This window comes from Calonectris borealis, chromosome 2, assembly GCF_964195595.1.
Source record: "Calonectris borealis chromosome 2, bCalBor7.hap1.2, whole genome shotgun sequence".
Lineage (NCBI taxonomy): Eukaryota > Metazoa > Chordata > Aves > Procellariiformes > Procellariidae > Calonectris > Calonectris borealis.
In genome coordinates, this window is record NC_134313.1 from 149231183 (window position 1) to 149255025 (window position 23843).

A 23843-nucleotide genomic window follows, 5' to 3' on the forward strand; every position below is an offset into this window, starting at 1 on the left:
CCTGTGGCATCTACAAGGAAGTTATCAAAAGCATGGAGGCAGGCTCTTCAGAGGTGCATGGTGGGAAGGCAAGAGACAAAGACGGGAAATTGAAAGAAGAGAGGTTCAGACTGGGTATAAGAAAAAACAACTTCACCGTGAGGATAGTCTGTCAACGGGACAAGGTTGTGCAGTCTCTGTCCTTGCAGGTTTTCAAGGCCCAACTGGATAAAGTCCTGAACAAGCTGGTCTGGTCTCACAGCTTGAGCAGGAGGTTGGACTAGAGACCTCTTGAGCCCCCTCTCTGCCTGACCTATCCTGTCCTGAGAACAAGACGTAGTATGTCATCATAGCTCTGACACAGGAGAGAGCTTGTGCAGGTATTGTAGTCCTCGGGTATTCTTTTTTAAGATTTTGGATTTATCAGCAAATCAAATATGTATTTTGTATGGATATTCAGTATTGCAGCAGTAGATGAAAGAGCAACCAGTGGTCCAAAATTTGGTGCTTCCTCTAGAGGAGGAAATGGCTCAGCGAGGGATATGATGTAATGTGCTCTCCTGACCCAGACAAAGTCTGTTCTGAATCAGAAGGAAGTCTGTTCCTGATGTTTCTTTTATGTCTGAAAAACAGAAAATGTTTGGTCTTCTAGGTTGCAATAATTTTAAAAACCTGAGTTCACTTATTATCCTGGAAAGTGGCTGTTGTAGTCTACTAAGCTTTGAATATTCCAGAACACAAAAAATATTCCAGCATTGAGTTAAGAAAGATCGCAAGACCATGTGCTGCTTTTATGATTTACTTTAATTTTTCTATTGCAATTCATTTATATTTTATTTTTCTTCAGGTTAGCATCTAATCACTGTCACCATTTTCAGTAGTAGGCACATTTCTGTTTCCAGGTTGCCTAAAACATATACTGTTCTTTTAACCCTCCCATCTTTATTTAAGCAACTGTATCTCAGTAGCGCTAATATAAATCATAGAATCATAGAATCATTAAGGTTGGAAAAGACCTCTAAGATCGAGACCAACCGTCAACCCAACACCACCATGCCCACTACACCATGTCCCTAAGTGCCTCAGCTACACGTCTTTTAAATACTTCCAGGGATGGTGACCCAACCACTTCCCTGGGCAGCCTGTTCCAAGGCCTGACCACTCTTTCAGTAAAGAAATTTCTCCTAATGTCCAATCTAAACCTCCCTTGGTGCAACTTGAGGCCGTTTCCTCTCATCCTATCGCTTGTTACTTGGGAGAAGAGACCAACACCCACCTCACTACAACCTCCTTTCAGGTAGTTGCAGAGCATGATAAGGTCTCCCCTCAGCTGCCTCTTCTCCAGACTAAACAGTCCCAGTTCCCTCAGGCGCTCCTCATAAGACTTGTGCCCCAGGCCCTTCACCAGCTTTGTTGCCCTCCTCTGGACACGCTCCCGCACCTCCATGTCCTTCTTTGTAGTGAGGGGCCCAAAACTGAACACAGTAAATCCATAGTACGAGATCTGTTTTAGCTGTGATGAAAACATACTTAGATTTATATGTTATTAGAGATTATATACCATCAGATGGTTTCCTACAACCTTTCACTAATTTGTTTTTTGTAAACTAATGTATATACTCCTCACATTCTCGTGTTCGCTTGCAGATGGAAAACAGAGGCAGTTAACACACAGAGACTTCAGTCTCACTTCTTAGTAATGAGGCGGGGATAGCGCTCTAAAAGTGCAGTAGGGAGGACTCGGGTCAGAATCACAGACTCCGTCTTGCTCTCCCTCTTGCAAAAGGCAGTCGGTGGAGCTATGCAAGCAGTGACAGCCACGTGGATTGGGATGGGAGGGTCAGGCATGCAGTGCTCGCGTTAGCTTCTCGCCCGCTCTGTGTGGATGTGCTAGGTTAAGTATCTTCTAGAGTCAAATCTAAAAGAGCCAATGATTGTGAACAGTTGACATCATCCAGTCTATACATTAACTGGTAGGTTAGGTTTTAGAACGAAAACTGTGAAGATACAATGTGTTGGAGAGAGAGAATTTTCCACTATTATTATTTTGATATGTGATAGACAAGAGGGACAAAAGGCCTCTCCAGAGACTTTTCCATCAATGAACAAGTATTATGCACTGCTGTATTCTTGAAATCAGATGAGAATAATTGTAATATCTAAATGGTGTAAGGAGTCTCATCCCGGGAAAATTGCAAGTAGTTTGCTTTGGTTTATGCTAGACCTGGAGGGTAGGTAATAGGTATAAAGAAACAATTCTGGTATTTTTCAAGCAGTGGATGAAGGCTGGAGCAAAGGACTAACGCCTGAAACCACAAGGATTCATGTGGCTTCTGACACACTTAGACACTGAGCTTACATTTAGCCCACTGACGAGGATATGTGTATTTTATGTAGCATTTCTGTCCTGAAGTAAATGGTGCCATGCAGTGTGAAAGCTGCTCACTTGGTGTTTCTGGCAGTATCAGAGAGAGCAAGGCTGCAGATGCTTAAAGGCGCCTGCCAGAGATACCTGGGCTGAGTCGCAAACAAACCGCTGTTTGACAAGCTTGAGCTTTCAGTGAGCTTTCAGTGGGTTAGGGAAAATTAATTAATTAATTCCTTAGTCTTCACTGTGTGTAATTTAACAAAGATGTTGATAAGAAAACCTCTCCTAATATAAGCAGTGAGCAAATTGCAGTGTTTTATGTCATGACAGTCGTTGATTACTGTTAACAAAAGATCATGACTAGCAAAATCAAGATTTCAGTAGTAGATGATGAGCTGGAAAATAAACTTATCAGAGGTTGAAAAATATTGTAGACAACTAGTCTATGACAGCAGTTTCTTCAGAGTGCATGCTTGCCAAACTAACTCATGAAGATATATGGAAAAAAGATAATCATTTATACAGATAAATACTATTTTACAGTATAGAAATGAGGGGTAGCAAGCAAAAAAATGTATTTAAAGCAGTTGTTACATCTGAAATCGTAAACTATGGAAGACTTCACCGTATATACTTATGCTCAACATTTTTAACAAGTTAAAAAACAAACAAAGAAACCCCCAAACCTTCCATTTTTTATCTGGAGTAGATTAAAAATGTTACATTTGAAAACCAAGTAGGGATTGTACATATAGAGATAATTCGATAAAATGCAAAGAAAAATTTTTTTTCCCTTCAAAATTCTCCATTGCTAACAGAATTTCATGCTAAATTTTCAAGGATGTTATTTTTAAGTATGCAGAAAATCTTAATGACTTGAACCAAAATCCCGGATAAAAATATACTGAAGATCTGGAACAGAGAATCTAAATTGGCACTTTTAACTGAGCTGAAACAAATTGAGATGATGGTTGCCATGCTTTCCTTTAAATTCTTGCCTTTTCTAGTTGTCTTTCTGTTTCCTTGTTGTCATCCCAGATGTGTTTTCCATTTTTCCTCCTTTTAATTAAGCCCTTGTAATTTTGTGGCTGACCCAATCTTTGTCTTTCTCTCTGGGCTCTTGTATTGACACATAGCATTTTATATTTTAAATCCTTTTTTCTGAGTTGTCTTTCTGCAATTTAAAATCTTCCTTTGTGATATCTGCTGTTGATTAATTAACACAGTCAAAAAAGATATTTTCATTTTTCCTGAAAACCTTCAATTTTTTACCTGCTTCTGTCTCAGTAAACACCACCACAGTTCAGGTTGCTGTTACTAATAATCCTGGTTTACCTTTGCCTAAGGGCTTAGACATATAATCAAGTTACCAGAGCTTTAAAAAGTTATCATGAGTCAACCGAGTTGTGTTAATATCCATGTGTGTGCTGACAGTCTGAGGCAAAAGTGAGATGAGTCAAGTTCATGCAGCCTGCAATCATTTCCTTGGTGTATTTTTCTTCCTTTGACACCTGTCTCTGAGTTGTTCCACTGGCAACATCTTAGCTCTGTCATTGTTCTGACTTTTCCTTACAGCTCAAAATCATCAATAATTTATTCCCATCCTCTAGATCCAATTAATTGTCTTGAAAAATCCAATCCCATTTTTTTCTTTAATTTTGGGGTTTTTTTTGTTTTGTTTCTAAAGTTCTCAATTATGTGATTATTTTATTGATGAAGCGTATTTTGATAAGCTAGGAGACCTCCTTATATTCCTATCATTGCCCTCTTCCTCCAAAGCGCTTTCTCTTGTTTCATAAGTGGGAGAATCTCTCTGTCAGAATATACAGAGCTACCAGATTATCCTCCTTCAGAGGCTTTCACAGAACTAATCTCTGCCGTAATACATATAGAAAACTTACTTAAACAACAACCCACCATGGTTATGCAAGGGATGAGTCATTATGCTGGGATCGAATATTTAAAAATGCTTTATTTTCTATTGCACTGCTACCTTGATCCCTTTCTTATTCCTTTTCTTTCTGCTCATATTCTCTCATCCCTTAGACTGCAAGTTCTTTTAAGCAGGGTTTGTCGTTCACTTTGTGACTGTACAATGCTTAGTACAGTAGGGTCTCAAGTAGTTTCCCCTCTTAGATGGTTTTTGCAAAAAATGGTAAACCATAATGCACCAGAGCATCCCACAGATTTGGGGAAAGTTTAGCTCTGACTCTGAGGGGTCTGTTTGTTTGTTTGCTAACTAGGCTGAGCTCTGCAGCTGCCCTTTTGGAAACAATTTGCATATTGCCAAAGTTTTTCTGAAGAGTCACCATGAAAAGACCATCATTCCTTTAAAAATACCTACTCATGCTACTTTTTCTTAGCAAAACAACAGGAAAGCAAACATTTAGGCTAATATCATGAAAATGTGAGTGGAAATCGGGGGTGGGCTTGGTGTGGGGGGTTGTTTTTGGTTTGGGTTTTTTGGTTTTTTTTCTCCCCCTCCCCGATAAAATACCTGGTACAACTGCTTACCTGGTTCATTAATACCAAAATCTAGGCTTCTGCAAACCTAAGGGCTGTTTTAAAAAACTCTGCTTTCATCCAGCTGTTGATTGGATTAGCACCTTGGAAACCTGTTAATGTCGAGCTGGGTGCTGCGATCAAGGTTGCCAAAGTCATGTTAAGGGTAAAGACAAGACTATATAATCTCCTTTTTAATCACATTGCCACCCTAAAGCTCCCGAGCTGTTCTAAAATTTCACTCCTCCTGTTATTGGAACATCCGCCATGGCTGTAGATGCCATAGCAATGCCCAGTTAGCTCTAAACAACAACAACATAAAAATTCTGATCAACATTGGGTTTGTCTTTTACAGGCAAACATAGCAGAGGATGTCAGTGACTACTGTAGGAGCTGGTAGCCCTCCTTGTATAGTAATTGTGGGAGAGCACCGTTTTACAGCATTTAAGTGTAAATGTGTTTGTAGCGGGCAAATGGCCAAGCACTGCAGGGCCCATGCCAAGGACCGGAGAGGACATCAGGACTAGACTTGGCAGTTGCCCTGCTGTGAAGTGTCCATGGCCCTTACACAAGGAGTCAACAATTCCTGCTTGATGTGCCCTTAATGAATACATGGTCTCTTTCCTTTTTTCTTTGACAAAATACATTTCGTCAGTTTGTTGTAAGTGCCAAATACACATGCCAAACAATTTAATTCTATCCTTAAATAATTAATTTTAACATCAATATAACATCGTATAGCATTCTCAGAGCAGCATTTTGTGCTTTCTTCAACATCGTTCAAAATAATGACATTGCTTAGACATCTGGAGAAAACTTCATAGATAAGAAATTTTCACATTCACCAGCTGTGGCCACTCTGCCAAGCTGAGGTCCCTCTGATGGTGCATTTGTGGGAGTGCTTCTGATTTTCTAATTGTGTAGCCCATACATTTCGTTTTGGTCAGCTGATTATGAAACAAGACAGTCTGTATTCCCTGTTGGCAATAATTAAAATTCACCAATCTCAGCAGTTTCACTTCATGCTAAAATTTGACATTTCACATTTTGCCTTTGTTCTGAATCAGTTTAAAAGATTTTAAGTGAAATGAAAATTTTATGGAAATAACCTTTCAACATTTTTTTCAATTACCTTGTTTCCTACCGTTCAAGAAGTAGTAGTACATCACAAGGACATAACATAGCATCTCAAATCATGTCCTAACAGGACATATGATGTCATTCTTACTATTTCAACAAGATTAAAAGATAAGCAGTTAGCAATATCTGTGTATAAATTCTGAATATTGAAATGAATTGTTCCTCTTATTGGCACAGTGAGGCCTGAGCTTTCCATATTCAAAGTATAAATGGAACAAAAACGTCAAGATATTTCTCCTTTTGGATTTAAAATTCACTTCAGCATTAAATGAATGAAGAGGTGAAAAATACATCTAGGAGAAGAACCCGGTATTATAAATGAAGAGTTTATATATATATATATATATATGTGCAGTCACATGTATTTCTTTATTCCTTATAAAATCTTGTTGTATGTTTGCTTACTGCTTCATGCCTTCATTTAATAAATAATAATGTAATAAGTCTCTACTTGAAGGAACTTGTTTGATCTTTTTAAGAAGAGAATTAATTGAGAATTTTCAGGAATTTGGAAAGTTATCCATCCTAATAATACCTAATTCATAAGTGGATTACCTCATTAAAGAGAAACGCATGGTACTTGGAGGATCACTTTTCTTTTTTGAGGAAGACATAATATAAAGGCCATGACTGAATTTGCAAGTGTAACGATAGCTATATTAACTCAGTGAGAATTTATTACAGTAACAGACCAAATACATCAACAAATTTTACACTATGAATGTAACACTGCAGTCAAAATCTGTAGTTAAGCTGCAACTGTACTGATCAAAGTTAAGCGTGGGTACAGAAATCTAACAAGAAAAATAAGAGAACTAGAGGCACCACCTAATTTAACTACGGACTTTCTACCTGCAAGTAAAGGAAAATAACAAAAAACCCTCATATTTACAGAGCAGTGTTTCTTACTTGAAGGATCCAGTCTCTTGAAGATGATACACTTCTAATACTACAGAAGATAAGACATGTATGGTCTTGAAGGAGCTCACATATGATCACATATGACCACTAGCAGTGTGAAAAGTATGGCTTCATGTTATAAGAATACCTCACAGAAGCTACTCTTAATATAATAAGCGATAGGATAGTTGGTAAATATTTGTCAAGCATATCATTAAAACAGGAAATGATTTTTCAAACAAACTGGGTTGGTAAAAGTGCCAAGTAAGGAGGAAAAGAAAGAAAGAATAAATAGATGGGGTAATTATTAACATGACTCCTCTCACTTTTATTAGACAGTTTCCCATAAAAGATGAGGAATTGGGAGCTACAGTAGCATGTATTACATACATATATTACTGCAGCTCTTCCATATTGCAGTGGAAGGAGATGGAGACCTGCAGTACCTCAGAAAGGCTGAATTTCAGAAACTCTTGGGAGAAGATCCATACTGTTCTCCAGAGCAACCCCAAAAGCTCAAGTAACCCAGGGAAGAAACATAGTTTCCTCAGCTGTCATGAACGGACAATGCACATCCACTTGGCCCTATTTTCCTTGAACAGTCAACGTATTTCTACTGTAGTTTCATCATAGTTTTTATCCAAGTTTGAATTTTTTTTATCTTAAAGTGGTTGAATACATTAGCTCGTATAAAATACTCAGTAATTTATAAAATGAATTAATTGTAATTGTATGCACCCCCTTTTCCTGGATTGCCCTGATGTCAGGCTTTGAATTTTTTCCCATATTCAAGAAGCGAAGAAGCTCCCAACTTCTGCTTTCCACAGAAAATTTACATGACCATGTCTGTCCCACTGGGAAAATAAATGTAATGTTGGGTTTGATTCATGTGATTTGTCAATATAATTAAAATAAATTGAATCATTATGATTTTTTGGATGTGTGTTGGGACTGTGGCCAACACGAGACATGACCAGCACTGTAAATGATCTCTGAGGCCTGGAAGATGAAATTCCAATTTTAGCAATTCCGGCCTGACCCAAAAGGCATCTTGCCCCCTTAGGGGAGATAGGAATTATGTTTCTGCGCTTCATGACTTTTTTTTTGTAGAGTGAGGACCAGTTAGGCAGCATCTCTTCTGGACAGCAGAATGAACGATAGTAAAAGTGATGCCATGCCACTTGGTCAGTGGAAAATATGATGCGTTAACTGTGGAAGTGCTGTAGAAAGCTAACACCCACACTGTCCAGTGTGCGATTGCCGTGTCAGGCTTAATGGCTGGTTTTGTTTGTTTTCCTCTTATTTAAAGGTAGGGTTGGTTTGGGGTTGGTTTATGACACCGTGCCTCGCTTGGCGGCAGAATGGCACCGAAGAATGGCAGCGCTGGTGGGGACGTGCCCCTTCTGAAGGGGGTTGAGTGTTAGGGGACCCCAGAGTGTCCCGGGGGCTGTAGCTCTATGGGGTTCATCACAGTCTCAGCTTTCATTAATGCTGTGATAACATCAATGGTTTTGACCACAGGCCACTGTTGTGTCAATCATAATAGGATTTAAACTCTACACTAAACTTCTGTCCACTTTTGCTGCTCGTCTTTTGCCACTGTTTCCGTTGGGGAGCTGTGTCAGAAGTTGTGGCAAAGGGAAATTTTAAAGAATAGCCAAATTTGAAAGGCTCTGGGGAGGCTACAGAGCCTCTGGGTATTTTCCTAACAGACATGATTTTTCGAAAAAGTTTGAGTGTATTTTCTTTTATTTTCAGCTCCTTTTGCTTTAGCTCAGTAGGCAGTTTAGTTTTGGAAGATCACTGTAACATGGCAGATGTATTTGGGACTCCTGTAAGCAAAATATCCCTCAGAGAGTAATTTCCTATATGTCAGTTCAAAGACAGTTTATTAAACTCTATGCTGTAACTATTATGGGCTTCAGGAAAGAAAAAACATTTTGAAAGTTAAAATTTACCTTTATTTTAAACTGTCAGTTTAGTGACAACTATTGTTTGCTCCAGTAGTGGCTAAATGTAGGCTGCAGCATCACTTGCGATGGGGCAATTAGGCTGTTACACAGACACAAACCATGGCAGGATTCGGTCCTTCCTGGGACATGCTGACCTACTACGACATGTGCACGACCACTGTTCGCAGCAGGAATCTCTAGTCTCTATTTTTCTTGAACTGTGAATTTATATCGAAGGCAGGTGCTGCAGTCAGCTACAGTGATCTTTTTCAAGTAGAATGTTGCATGTCTTTCACTGAATCGTACATGCCCTAGAAAACCATGCCTTAGTATGTTATTCCCATGTCAGTTTATGAAAGGATAGAGGGTGACTGTGAAAAGCGGAATATAGAAATTCAATGTTTTGTTTGGCTTTTGCCATATTAGGATCTAACATTTATGTGTCAAGTGGTATGTTGCAGTTATTCTTTGCTGCTTTCCTCTGCTAATGTCAGAAAAATATAAGCAGTGATTAGGGGGTTAAATTCCTGCTCAACAGGCATATTTTTGGATTTACGTTTTTGTAAGAGAGCTCGGAGTGGAGCTCAGCGCTTTGCAGCGGAGGGAAGCGCTGCGTGACAGAACCGAGCGTCTGAGAGAAACGTGGCTCGTAGCAGACATACATGACGGGAACGAGATGCTGTACCAGCTCTTCCAGTTTCGCAGGGACCTTGCATTTTCCAGCTGTTTACCCTTGAGATGTAAAATGGCAATTTGGCATAGGCTAACAACCCGGTGTGATGTGAGCATCTGCGTAAAAGGCTGCACATATGGAGCATGCCCAGTGGTACGAACAGCCTGTTACCCCACCCCCAGCCAATCTAGGAAGAGATGAAATGAACTTTGCACTTGCAAATGTCACTGAATACATTTTGCACAGGATTTTAAAAGGTTTTCTTACAAGCACTATTTTTAACAGCCAAATCCGCCCCCAAAAACAGAAAGGAAAAAGCCCTAGGTATTTTTCTGTGATCGATCTCAGTTTATGATCAATTGAAGCATCTCTCACAACATTTACCTGAAGCCTGGCTTATTTTATCTTTTTATCACTCAGGTTGACATTTTTGGAGGTGGTGTGGATTTTTGGGGGTTTTGGATTTGTTTTGGTTTTTTTTTTACTGGTATGAGAAAATTTGAGACTTTAATTGCAGTAGAATACTTGGAAACAGCGAGGCTGCAAGCTTGAAAGGCAGAGGGAAGAGAAGGAAGCTCTCACAGCAGAGCATGGATAGGAAAGGAGCAGTGATTCTGCGGTGCTCAGTGTGCACATGTTTTATGAGATCAGTGCCGGGCGCTGCAGCTGCGGACAATAACTGAGCTGTCTGGCTAATGAAGGCCACCTGGATCAGGCTTCTGAAAAGAGCCAAAGGAGGACGTCTGAAGAATTCTGATATCTGTGTAAGCCCTACGTTTTCATTATCGGCATATATTATATGTGTTGCAGAGAGGGAAAGAAAAAAAAGACGGTGAGGAGCGGACAGTTGTTTTCATTCTGATTGAATTAGCAGAACTCTATTTTGTATGCAGGGAGATGCAGAGGGAAAGCAGAGCTGTCATTATTTATAGAGCTGTTCTGGCATTGTGGCTGCTTCCATTGTGGCGATACAGGGACATGTGTTGAGTCCAGACGGATTTTATTAGTTGGAAGTTGATTTGTGGTCATTTGCATGTTTTGCTGAAGGGCAGAGATGGATACGAGCCATTTGCAGTTCTGATGGGGAAAGTGTGTCAGGTAAAGAGGTTGCCCTAGAATAAAAATGGATAGCAGAGGTTAAATCTGTTAGCAGTGACATTGTGTAATGGTAATTATTGATACTGAATTTGCATTTTTATTATAGAAAGTCTGTTTCCTTGCTAACACTGTCACTGTTTAGAGTTTTAATTTTTATGGAGCCATCCTTGAAGCTGCTGTGTGTCCTTCAGCCCTGCACTGCACCACTGCTGTAACTCTACAGAGCAACTGACTCTGCTTGCTGAAAAGCACACAAATAAGAGCACGGGGATGGTGCAGGAAATAAAACACTGGGGAAGACACCTGAACTTTTGGAAAGTCTCCAGAAGAAAATATTTACCTAGACATAATTTTTCTAAGTGACTTTCCTTTTTGGGCCGTTATTCTCTTTCTGGGGATACAGAAGTAAGAAAAAGGCAAGGTGCATAACCACTTCTACTGTTTTTTTTTTTGAACACTGAAACAACTTGTGACATTATTTTTCCTTTTTTTGTGCAGGGTTCGGCGGACTCCTACACCAGCCGTCCATCCGATTCAGATGTATCTCTGGAAGAAGACAGGGAAGCAGTGCGGAGAGAGGCAGAGCGACAGGCCCAGGCACAGCTGGAAAAAGCAAAGGTAAGGTGTTACTTCATGTTGCAGACTCATAAAATGTTCAGCTTTAAAGGACTGTCATCTCATCCACTACTGTTTTTAATGTGTTAACATATAGCATAAGACCTCTTACAAAGATTTTCCTGACAACAGTAGAAAATATATTTTCCAGGAAAAATCACTTACAATCAGTTTTCCATAAAAGGCACTTGATTGGCTTGTGTATTTCAGAATAATCTTATTTAAATGTGTGCATTTTTTTCTCTTATTGAATATACCCATTTATTTGCAGCATATAGGGTCAAAGCTTTGCGTTCTTACTGAAGATGTTTGTGGAAGTTTGCCTGTGGGTCACTATGGCACTCAAAAGTTACAGTTCTAGACATCAGCCCTCAAACATCCCATTCATCTTCGTTCAATGAAGGATCAGTCCCTGCAAGTCATATGTAAATAGGGAGAATCTGTTACAAAGGTCTTTTTTGCCTGAAGACTTCACTGGCTGTCTTTACAGTTTGTGTGTTAAATGACCCTGTGAGTAATATGCTCTAGGACTTGTTAAGATTTCTCCTATCTCCATACTCTTGGCACATAGTGACAGTTTAGTAAGGAAATACCAAATGAGCTTTGGGTTCTTGCTGTGTGTTTATATATTTTCCACGAGGTGAATTTAGGACTGTGAGTGTTTTAGCAGTGAAAGGGTATGGGCTTGTTTTTCTTTGATCCGTGCTGTATCTCTAAGTACTAATGCACCTGTAAAAATCATGCTCATCTTAATTGTTATCATTTGTTTACCACGTCGTTCCAGTTTTTCTTTTTTGTATGCTGTCTGCCAGATCTTGGTGTATCACTGTTTTCCAAGATCTGTTTTTCCTTTTCATTTCTCATATTTCAATATTTAAATACACTGTTGAGGTCCCTCCTCAGATCTACCTGATCTACATTTCTCTTTCATTTTCTCTCCAACTCCCCTCCTCCATTTTGCCTTGTTTTTTATTTCCCTATCTCCCTTCCATCTCCCATTCTGTTTCCTTTTCCACTGCCAGCTTTGCCTCTGCCCATTTACGCCACCTGTTTTACAAGGGTTCTTCAGAAATTCAGGAGTCCAGATCATTGAGCTATGCACTGATCGTATTGCGAGGGCCAGCTCCATAAATAATGCAGTACTATAATCCACAAGCAGACAGCCAGAAAACATGAACAGGGAAGCCAAAATTTTTTTTTTTTTCAAAAATGTAATTGTTGACCAATATTTAATAAGAGCTCTTAAAGCAGCTTTTTAATGAGATGCTGGAACTTGCCAAGAGATCCTGAACATCTCTTTGAAGTCAGGTCCTGCTGTCTTGGGATCAGTATAGCAGAAACTTGACAGAAGCAGCCCACTTCTTCCCTTCCACCTTGTATCTTAGAGATGTTGCTGATCATAATCAGGAGTTTCAGTTTTATCAGCGTTGCTTTTTGCTAGTTTAAGGTTTCTTTGCTCCTAGGAAAGATGATAAAGGCTGCCCTGAAATTCAGGTGAAGCATTGAATTTTATGAGTAAATGCACAATCTTTAAAAGAAGAGTTGAAGTAATAATATCTTGCAGACTAATCAGGGTAGCAGTACAGCACTCACTGCTGAACTGGTGCATCTCTTAGCGATGAGTAAATCTATGCGAGTGTTGCTATGGGAATTTGGCTTACTGATGCTGGCTTGAATGCATGGACAGCACTTATGTAATATTCATGACCTCTAGCACAGCTGCCATTGTAGTTTGTAGAGAAACTGCTAGCCGACCCTGACTTTTTAAAACTGTATTTCTATACATGAAAGCAATCTTCTCACTCCAGCTGGCATAAGATATAGTCTCTAGGTCTGACACCGTCTGAGACTGTAAGTCAACTTGTGAACAGTCAAAGTAGCAAAGGCACTACCAGAATCAACCTGCTATAACAATGGGTAATTCCAGTCATATAGAAAACACAAAATTAATTATTTAAATCATTTGTGCTTTAAAATGGATTAAAGCTGGAACTACATTAGCAGTTTTGTTTCTCAAGTCAAATGTTAAAAATCATTCCAGGCTGTAATGTATGGAAATCATTTTATGTAGAGGCTATAACAGTGTAATATTTAGTCTAGTGTAATATTTAAATTAATAATATTAAATAAAATATTATATGCATTTGGTCCTTACGTTTTAAATAAATATTTAAAAAGACGTAAATTAAACCTGATGCAGTAGATCTAAAATACAACAGGGTGTGCTTTTCTGTCTTTATTGGTGACTCAATTCTTCACCTCCCTGAAACACAGTAAAATTAATGAAGCAGTAACTTCTGTTGGTGCTGCCTGGCTCCTGTGTGCACCCAGACCTGTTTCCCGCAGGTTTTGCTGCCTGCTCTCCACGGCTGCCTCGCCTTCGCCCTGACCAGCTATCAGGCAGAGCCAAGTGAGGCAGCTGCTTTAACTTTTTGCCTTTTAATATTGTGAGTGGAAGTGTTGATCCTAAATAAAGTCATTACAATTGTATTTGTCACAGGAATTAGAAGAGGATGACATACATGAATAATGCAGCGGTGGAGGGAAAATGATAGTGAATTAATGGTAGATAAAAAAACTGTTGAGCTGTGTCACGCACTTAATGAAAACAGTTTAATGACATCCATTTTCCTTCCTTACAGCTAGGGAAAACACCTTAAACTGAAGAGAAAAATATAGTAATAAAGCACAAACGGCAAATTGTTGGGAGGATTTTAAGATTTTTACATTTGGATTTTTATGGATTCTAAGTGTTTGTGTAACATGAAGCCGGGATATAATATGCATATCTGATAGGTATCCAAACAGGGAAAATAAAAACAAAAAAGCTTGTAAGAAAATACATATTCTGGCCATTTTTATTTATTTATTTATTTAATACAAGCATTGCTTCTCTGGAAAATGGTTAAGCATATTTTGCTGACTCACTCTGGCATGTGACTTACTGTAAGGAAGGTGGGACCATGGGCACATGTACAGAGTCATCCAGGGACGGAAGATTAAGAGGCAACTGATGAGGCTACCTGCAGGCCAGTAGCTATTCCCAGGGGAAACCAATCTTCAAATGAAGCTGTTAAGCTTGAAGCTGAGATAAAATGTTCTTGGTTAGAACAGTTTAGCAATGCAAATGCAGAGAGGTTGGTTTTTGGTTTGTTTTTTTTTCCATTTTGTTTTTTTAAAAAAGAAAAAAAACCTTCCAGGCATTGAGGATTTCCTGGGAATCCTCCTCATAGTCCATAGCACGTGGCTATCTCTAGCATAGAGACACCTGCATTGTGGCTGAGTAGGGCACCCTAATAATACCCAAATCTAAGAACTTGTACTGATAGTTTACTGAATTTCCTATTTCCATAAAAACATGAATCTTAAGCATTCACAAGCCAAAAAATAAATAAGAAGCCCAATGACATTAGTTGCTTTTAGTGTTAATATTTTTTAAACTTGTCATTTCTACAGAAAAAAGCTTTTTAGTTTTGAAGATTAAAAATAAATGATAGTAAGTAAAGAATTTTTTTTGTCCATTCCTTACAAGTATTCAATTAATTATCCCTTAAAATATTGCACCGAGTGAGAGGGATGAGATCAAAGGAAAAATGTGAGGTACAAGTATTAGTGAGACCTTAAAATTCAGTACTAAATCAGCTAAAGTTTGTACACAAGCAAGGGGACTTCAGTAATGATTTTTGGTCCTCTCCAATGCCAGTAAAATCAAGTCAAGTATTCTGTTGATTTATTTTGCCACAACACATCATACTTTATGAGCTAGTTTTTGACTGAAATACCATTAGTCAGGTGGTCTGTAAACCTCTTTCTTCTCTTCTGCAAGAGTAACTACTTTCTTCTCTCCAGTCTCTTCAAATTTTTAGATTTTGCCTCTTTTTTTTTTTTCTCCCATGGCTGTAGAGCTCCTTGTGCAGAAACAATTTTCAGATGAGATATATAGACTATTTTCAGCATTTTGGAAAATAAAATAATTTTTTTCAGTTATTTCTAGTACCTTGGTTACTTAACATGCCAGTTAATAATCCAGGTTCTCTTTCCCACCTGGGACTAAGGGACAACCCTACGCTCTTCGTTCTCTGTTAAGGATTGTTCTCAACATCCCTTGGTCCTGAAACTTCTTAAATGGCTGTCAAAGTCGGATCGTGGCCTTCCAGAATTCAGTAACTGTGTCCATAATAGGAAATCTCAGTTCTTCTCAGCTCTGCTTTGTTTGCACTCCACCTAATGCTCTACTGCTAGCATCCTTTTAGGAGTTTGTTAAAACTTGAAATATCCATAATCCTAGTTTAAACTGCCATTTAAATTATTTTTACGTTAAGGCGGAGAACCACTGAAATTTTGATACCAGACATCCCTTTGTTGGCTCTTAGGCAATAATATAAGCTGTTGTGTTTTTGCTTTCTTGATGTGTGCTGTAGTAAGTGGTGATGGGTCATGGCTGTCAGTAATAATGCAATGTCTTAAGTATAATGCATTGCCTCCATGCATGGATTGGGGACCACAGCTTTGGAACGTGTAGCAGGCTGGGATAATGCCTACATATCCCTCCAAGGCTGAAGGCGTGAAAAAGATTGTCAGATGTAATTATCCAGTGCAGTGTGCCAAGGCTAGTTATTTAAGTATTTATTCACTCTCAGACAGGTTTCACAGCCTCTGAATGACCCCATGCTGCTAGCAGGCAGCTGCAAAGCTCTTAAGGTATGTCTACTTAAGCTGCAGTAGCATTTTTGACAGACCAGAAGTGCCCATCACCTTGGTGTGTGTCCTTATATTATGTCAGCTTGTTCCATCATGGAGACTCTTTCTATTTTCTCTCAACTACGAGAATGTCGTGCTGAACAGCACCCAGAGCCATAGCAACATAGGATAGTACTTTGTATTAGCTGTTGCGCATGGTGATACTTTTTTCATTGATTTCTTCTCGTTTGCGCTTTTGTTTTAGAATACTTCCATTGCATGTTATCATTTACATAGCTAATGTTGCGTGTCAGAGTTGCTGGGATTACATGGGAGCTGGCACAGTGGTCTAGCTGGAAATAAATGAGTTGTTGATCCAAAAGTACAGTTGCAAATCTGGTTGTGGCTTAGCTGGAGGCGAGTTCTGCATTGCTGGATCTGCTCAAATCAGGCTACAGATTCTCTTTTTCTTCATTTTCTTCATTCATTTCTGCTGCTTTTTCTTAGGACTGTAACATTGAGACATAAAGCAGCTCCCTTTATACTGCTGTCTGTGACCTATAGTTTTTTCTTGATTATATTGATCTATTTTGTCTTCAATTTAACGTATACACTTGTTCTACGCTAGTGCCTGTCATTATGCTGGTTATTTCCCTGAACAGTTTATCCATTCTCACTGTTGGGCTGAGTTGTTCAGGGGCTGGAATTGTTTCTTCCAGTGGGGTCTCATGTAATCTGGAATCAAATGTTCCAGAAATAGTACCCTCCCTAATTAAAAAACATCTGTCTTCTCCCATTCATGCTGTGATTACAGAGTGATCAAATCTGTTTCATAAGTATCTTTTCCTCTTCTGCTTCTTGGGTGTGAGTGGGGAAAAAAAGAGTGGAGGGATATTAACACAGCCTAAATTTAGATACCTAACTGTAGATAGATCCTAGAGTATCCTGATGTTCTTTAAATAATCAGCAGAAAGAGATAAATTGTCTCTGAGGAACAGAGAGGCAATACTGAGGAAAAAGTCCTGAGGACAAGCATAGTTGTTCTGCCTGCTCTCACCTGCTGCTGTCACACGCGCCTGCGCTCTTCCTTGACAAGATGTCTTTGCTCTAACTTTATCTCTATGTTTAAATTCCTGTATAAAGGGCAGTAATACAAATGTTACTTTTTGTTTGTAAAACTAAACCAGTTCTTATTACAAGAAGTGTTGAAGAAATATTTTAACCAAAGTAAGTGTTGTAAGCCAAGTGCAAACACCCGCATGAATCTTAAATCCTCATCTGGACTTTTTCCTCCTCCTCCTCCTCCCTCGGGTCTCCGTGGCATACGCAACCTGTTAGCTGGTCAACCTCTGCTGCACGGCTGGCACTGCAGAGGTTACAGCAGAGGTTCCCAAACCATGATGCGCCTGTTGCTGGCCAGTTGTACGTGGTGACAGCCGCACGCTACCTCCTACCTGTGGCTGCTGAGCCGAGCTGCAGAGTAAGCGTGCTCAGGCCAGCCCTTGATGTGCCTTGGGCGGCGGTGACTGACGGGTCTGGGTGTTGGGCTGGATGCTGGTGTGGGGGTCAGCGGAGGCTATGGAGGGTCATGGGAATGGTACGAGAGGATGAGAAGCGGCTTTGGGAATGCTCTCTGTGACTGGTGGGGAGTGAGTGTGGTTGATGGACCCTGGGAAAGGAGGAATTAAGATATGCCTTTGCAGGCTGCTCAGGCTGGCACAAAGGTGAGCACTTTCACTGATGTTAGATATAGGTAGATGCTGCTGGTCGCTCTAAGCAAAGTAATTTCCAGTTAAGACATACATCACCTGGTTCATTAACTTTCTTGAGGTTTATTTATAGGGTCTGATTTACTTTTGCCAACATCCGAGACAGTATGCTGTAATCCAGAACTTCACTTCTCTCAGCAGCTGGTCCAGCTATCTGAATGCCATGGTTTTTTAAGCGGTTAACATATGTCTTTTCACTTAAAAGAGAATACTGATTCAAAAATAGAGGGGAAAATAGGATTTCGAGGCACATCATTAAAGGTAGCTAAAGTGTTTGTAATGACCTTAAGGTAAATGCTGAGCTTTTTGCATCTGTAATATCTATTTTGGGGATAATTTACATAATTTTATGTTTTCTACTGTAAATGATTGATGTATATTTCCCATTTAAATTCCAGCTTAATCTAGAATCTGTCTGGAGATTTTTTTTTTTAAAAAAAACTTTTATTTTTCTAAAATTAGACATGTACTTGTAAAATGTTTTCAAGGTAGGCATTACTGATACAGGCTCATACAAGCATTAGGGCTCTCAGTTATCCTTGAGTTCAGTAAAATACAGGATTTTAAATATCTGTGGATCTGGAACTGCGTGTCCTGCCATCTTTTCATCTATATTCTGTGTAAAGCCAGTGCACATCCTAGAGCAAAAAACGTAGCATGAATTTCCCCTAACATTCACTTGTGGAGCCTACAGAAACCCCTGAACACCACCTCTGTACATTTAACCTCCAACCCTGTATTGACATTTTCCTCCAGCATTTCATAGTCACCTGGTTTGTATTTCCAAATACAATATGATATGGAACATTAAATGCATAAACCTTCTATTTTATACCTTTAAAACCAATCGTAAGGTAAAGTGTATGTGCTGAGATACATTTTGGGCTGCAACAAAATGTCAAAGATTAAACAGACATTTATCCCTTGTGGAAGGATGGATAACTATTTACCCTTCTCCTTCCATTTTTGTGATGTAAATGTATACAATGGGTTTTAGTCATACAATTTTACAACTACCTAGTTTTACTTTTACTTACTTGATTGAGCAAGTTCAGCTCTAATAGCACGGAAGCAAGCAATCAAATACTTTTATTGGATCTGATATGAAATCTTAATGTATAAGTTTTAGGTGACATGCCTTAGCTGAGGTACTACCCACTGAAATATTACTTGTTGCGGTTATTTTTCTTAAAAAACCTTCTCCTCCTTGCTAAATAGATAAATATGATATTTTCATCCAGGATTTTTTATTTAAATCCAAGTTTATTGATAGCAACACACATGCAAGTGCTACCTAAGTTTTTTAAAGTGATACAATATCAAGCGATACAACTGTGCAAACAATTCAAATCCTGCTAATACTACTGGGAAGAATCCAAGAGTTTCTCCCATTTTTTAAAATTTACTATCTCCAGCTTTACTTTACTTAGTCTCCTCCCTGCCCATATTTGGGTAATTTTAGCATGCTGTAATTGTTATATTACTTTTTTTTTAATTTGTTTTGTTACGTCCAACAAGTGGCATTAAAATGTGAACTTCTCATTTGCTTATTCTTAGAAGTGAGACTCCTTTCTTGCATCTTTTCTTGATGTTGTAATGTTTAATGAAATAAATTTTTTCCAACTTTCTCGTATAAAATGATGTTTCTTTGCTACAGCTTAACCCATTTTGGCTTATGAGTGTAAATTTTTTTCTTTTTTCTTCTTGGAAAAGTATGGTATTACATTGATGGTAAAATAAAATATTTAAGATAAATATATGACTAAAATACCAAGAAGACTGTCCTTTATTGTCGCGTTGGGAATCCTATCAGGTAGATACCTATTTTCAAAGTGATTTATTGTTTATTATATCTGGAATCCAAAATCCAGTGATGCCTTGTTTTCAGTGTTTTGAACCAATCTGCATTTGACAGGTATGGAAAGCAGGAATGCAGCCTGCGGTTTGAGTTTTTGTTGTGCAAATATACTTGTTTTATTGATCTGCAAGCCATCCTTTTTCAGTGACTGAAGGAAAAGTGAAGGAAAAAATACTTTGAAAGGGAAGATGAAGGATCAAACTGCAGCTGCTTTGATTATTTTGACTGGAGATGTCAGAATGTTGAAGTGAGAGAAGAGATGTGCCTGCTGCTTTTTGACGCCATCCATTCTGCCAATTATTTGAAAATTGAGTTTTAAAAAGTTGTTGGATTCTAATATTTCACTTGCGGTAAAATAGACGAACACAAAGCACTTAGGGTTACTATAACTCCCGATCACCTCTGGCTGTCATGAGAGAAACACTTCCTGACTGAAATAAAAATGAAAAGAAACACTGAGTATCTGCCATCTTGCAGATCAGCTGTGCACATTGCTTTTACTAATCAGCAGTAATAAATGGCAGTAATTGGAAAGGCAAATTCTGACTTCAGTAGCAGTCAAATTACAGCTGAAAGCATCCTTCCCAGAGGAGTTGTAAGGGAACTTACTACATTTATCCCAGCTCTTTCATTATTTTGACCCTTTATTCCCTTTTTGCAGTGAGGCAAGTGACTCGCCCACAAAGTACAAATTTCCTTGCCTTCTCCCCTGGTGTTTCCTGGTGGTTTAATCCAGTTGAGACATAACACAGAGCCACCACGGAGGTGCTCTAATGTATTGCTTATTATTTTCTGCCTTTATAGTAGCACCAGTGTGTTCAGTGAACCTGGTCTGGTGGGGGCTGTGCATGAGCCTGCCTTCTCTTGCTGCCTCTCCTGGCGCTCGAGCTGTCTGCTGCAGGCACAGGGATGTGGACATTAGATTCCCTGAGAGGAAGGTGAGGAAGAGGAGTGTTTCCAGTGCCGGTCCTAGCTCTGCCGGCAGTGACGCGGGGACCCAGGTAACTCCAGCAGCTTGTGACAAAGCAGATGGGTGCTTCCCTCTTGTGAGGATAAAGCTGCAGAGCTGTGCTGGTGTAGATGTGCTGCCTATGTGTGAACTCAAATGCAGCTGAAACCCTTACTTGTTCCTCAGAAAGGGAAAGATTCCTTACTCCTACTTTTAAACTCTTCTCAGCATAAAATCACCAGATTAAATCATCCAGCATATAACCGTATTCTTGCTGTTTGCCTTCCAGAGCAAGAGCTTATTCTGGCATGAGGCTCAGTGCTGGGTAAAATCTCCAAGGAAAGCTCTCAAACCAAGAGTTTCTCTTGAAATCCTGTGATTGAGGTGCAGGCCTGAGGAGGAGGGGAGGTTAGGAAAGGGTAAACAGGGCAAAATAGTTTTGGAAGGGAACAGACATACTGTGGATTGATTCACACAGCCTTGTTCTGTGATTCAGCTTGAAGAAAATCTGGTGGGAAGGAGGAGATACAGGGAGTTGAACGTTGACATTCCTGAGCAGGTTTGAAAGACTCGACTTTTACCTTGCATTTCTCAGACTCGACAGTCTTTTGATTGTGCTGTGTCTCTCTGGCAATGTAGTTTCATGGCAGTCGGTTTGGCTCCAAAGCATTAGTTTAAGAAGTTTCCATCTGCAGCTGCTCAGTTCATTTATTTTGGTAGGGTTATTTCTAAGCCAGGTCAGTTAACCACAGTGAGCGCGGTGCAGCCTCATAGGCAGCAGTGTGCTGTGGCGTGGGGACATGGGTGGAGACTGAGTGCTCCATACCACAAGACCGAAAAAAGTAAGTGTACCCTTGTCAGCTGAGAAATCTATCTTCTCCTGCCTGGGGTAGGATCTTGCACTTAACCTACCGCTGATCCTAGTTTCTGATACAGCAGCACATGCTCTTGGTTGTTCATCAGTGGCAAGTGAACTTGATTGCTCTTCAGGACTTTCCTTTGGAAGCTGTCTGATGTGAACGGGGACATGTCCACACTCTTGTTACTTAATCCCAGGAAAAGGAGCAAGACATAATAGGGCATAAAGCAGTGTATCTGCTTTATCTGCTTCACTCTGTCATGAATTGAGAAGATCTTATTTTTGTCTCAAAAATGGCATGTTTCAATGCCTGGTAAATCCACGCTGGAAATTTTGCCTAGTGCAATCTGGCGGATAGTTGTGTTCCCACAGTTAAAAGTAAACCTGCATTTTGTCTTTAAACTTCAGTGTGTGTTGCAGCAATTTTCCCGTATCCATAAGCTATAGGCTCTCTGCTATTACTGCAGAGACTCAGACAGGAATGAAGATAAGCATAATTCAACAGCTGGAACACATAATATCAATACCATCCTGCATGCATCTTTCATGTTATCACAAAGACATTTTTTGATACCTTTTCCTGTGTTTTATTCATCACCAGGTTCTTGAAGCTATGATCATTAATTCTAGGCACCATGAATGTCTGTCCTTGTATGTGACTTCCCATGGATTCTCCCTGTATGTTTTAATCCTGATTTGAAGCTCTCACCACAGTGGTCTTTTATCAGAAAAAAAACACTACATGTAATAAACCATACCCACTAAAGCAAACTCCTTTATGAGAGCCTGGAATTGCAGAGATGAAAGGCTACTAAAAATGCCATAACTCTATGTTAATCTCAAATGTGTGTATGAAACAAAAATTCATCATATGTATATTAATGGTAGAAATTTTATTTATTGTGAACACAGAGATGCTTCTCTTTTTGAAAAGCAATAAAAAATTAGTGCCTTACTGATATTGTCAAGTTTCTTATGCATATATACAAAACAAAATAACTTCAAGTCCTAAAACTGTTTCTTTGTTCTTTGTTTCAGAAAGCATATGGTTGTTTTGTGGGATGGTTCATTTAGGTGCTCATATAGAGTATTTCATGGCACTATTTATGATACTGTCTGTTCAGATTCTGTTTATCCATATAATCATAGCATCAAGCTCTAGACATTATAAAAAAATACTATGCTGATTCTTCTCAAAAGCTCTGAAAAAAAAGTCTTGATTTTCATTAATAAACTAATTTCTTTTCAGAAATTTCTATAAACCACAGGGAACTCAGGAACCTCCATGTCAAAACCCACAAACATTTTTTTTTCCCTTTTGAAATTAGTGGTTTTGTTTTGGATATTTTAAGTAAAAGAAATCAAGTGACAAAATACACACAGGGATTTATGTGGCATTAGTGCAGCTGGAGAAAAATTCACGTACTGATCCCTCTTCCAATTCAGGGCTAAGAAATATCTAAGCGTTTATGAAATATATGGCAGACCTAGGTTGGACACCACTTCTCTTGATTTATAGCAAGGAGTTAAATTTGTTTCTCTTGCTCAATTTTTTTTCAGTCTTCTTATGAAGCCATTCTGCTTGGGTAGAATCGAGTATTATCTATTGAATATGTTGGCAGAAACAAGTTGTCTACTTTGAATGTCCTGACCTTTTTTCTTTCTTTAACTTGTTTAACGCATTTTCTAACAAGCTGAAAGTTTAGATGGAGGTAAAAAGGGAAGGAGGTCTTCTCAAATTACTGAAATCTGTTGATGCTCTTCTTTCAGTGGAAGAACTTTGAATGGAAATAGAAGATAATGTCTTACAACATCTTGGGGCAGTTCAGAACATACTGTTTGAATTTAACTAGTAAATTAACCAGCTATTCAAGGTCTAAGACCCCAAATTTATCTTGTTCAAATAATGTAAATTTAATTAAGCAGTCCGGTCACACATATTCATTTCAAAACAGTCAAAATATGGTTTTGTAGGATTTTGTCACTTATTGCAGAGTTCTAAACCTTAAAAATATATTTTTTTACTTCTCATTATTGTAGTAGATTTTTGCTCAAATAAAGAGGCCTTAAGTTATTTTTTAATTAGTATTTTCAGTACATTCAGTATTCCTTGTGACATAGGTTCTTCGCATTTTATATAATATTTGAGATCTTTAGTAAAGTATGAGGTCTTTAGTACAGTAAAAGGAAGAGAAACTGTTGAAGACCCAGCAAATTAAGTGCATGATTTCTTTTAGCGACCGTTGAGGAGCTGCTGTGTGTTGCTTTAACTATATTAAGGACAGAAACAGCTTTAGCAACTGCTGGGCCCTGTGTGAAATCAGTATCAAGTGTGCACAGGAGAGAAACCTTTTGCAGAGGTGGGGGACGCAGATGTTCTCGCTTAACACTGTCAAATTTATCAGTGAAACACCCAAAGAAATTTCATGGGTGGAGAGTAAGGCTTCTCTAATTAGCTGTAAAATGCCAAATGGTGGGTACTAAACTCTGAATTATAGCAG

At 38.9% G+C, this 23843-nt stretch overlaps 1 protein-coding gene across 2 annotated transcripts in view; it reads left to right on the plus strand.

Moving 5' to 3' along the window:
* The window catches only part of CACNB2 (calcium voltage-gated channel auxiliary subunit beta 2), a 251979-nt gene that overhangs the window by 159314 nt on the left and 68822 nt on the right, over positions 1-23843 (plus strand). Inside the window, exons 1-2 of one of the 2 annotated variants that reach the window (XM_075143897.1) lie at positions 9708-10278; positions 11111-11230. In XM_075143897.1, the coding sequence (XP_074999998.1) occupies positions 10210-10278; positions 11111-11230 (189 nt within the window). In that variant the 5' untranslated portion in view covers positions 9708-10209. Of the gene's footprint in view, positions 1-9707; positions 10279-11110; positions 11231-23843 lie in introns of those variants that run through there. The other variant, XM_075143896.1, reaches the window with a different exon arrangement.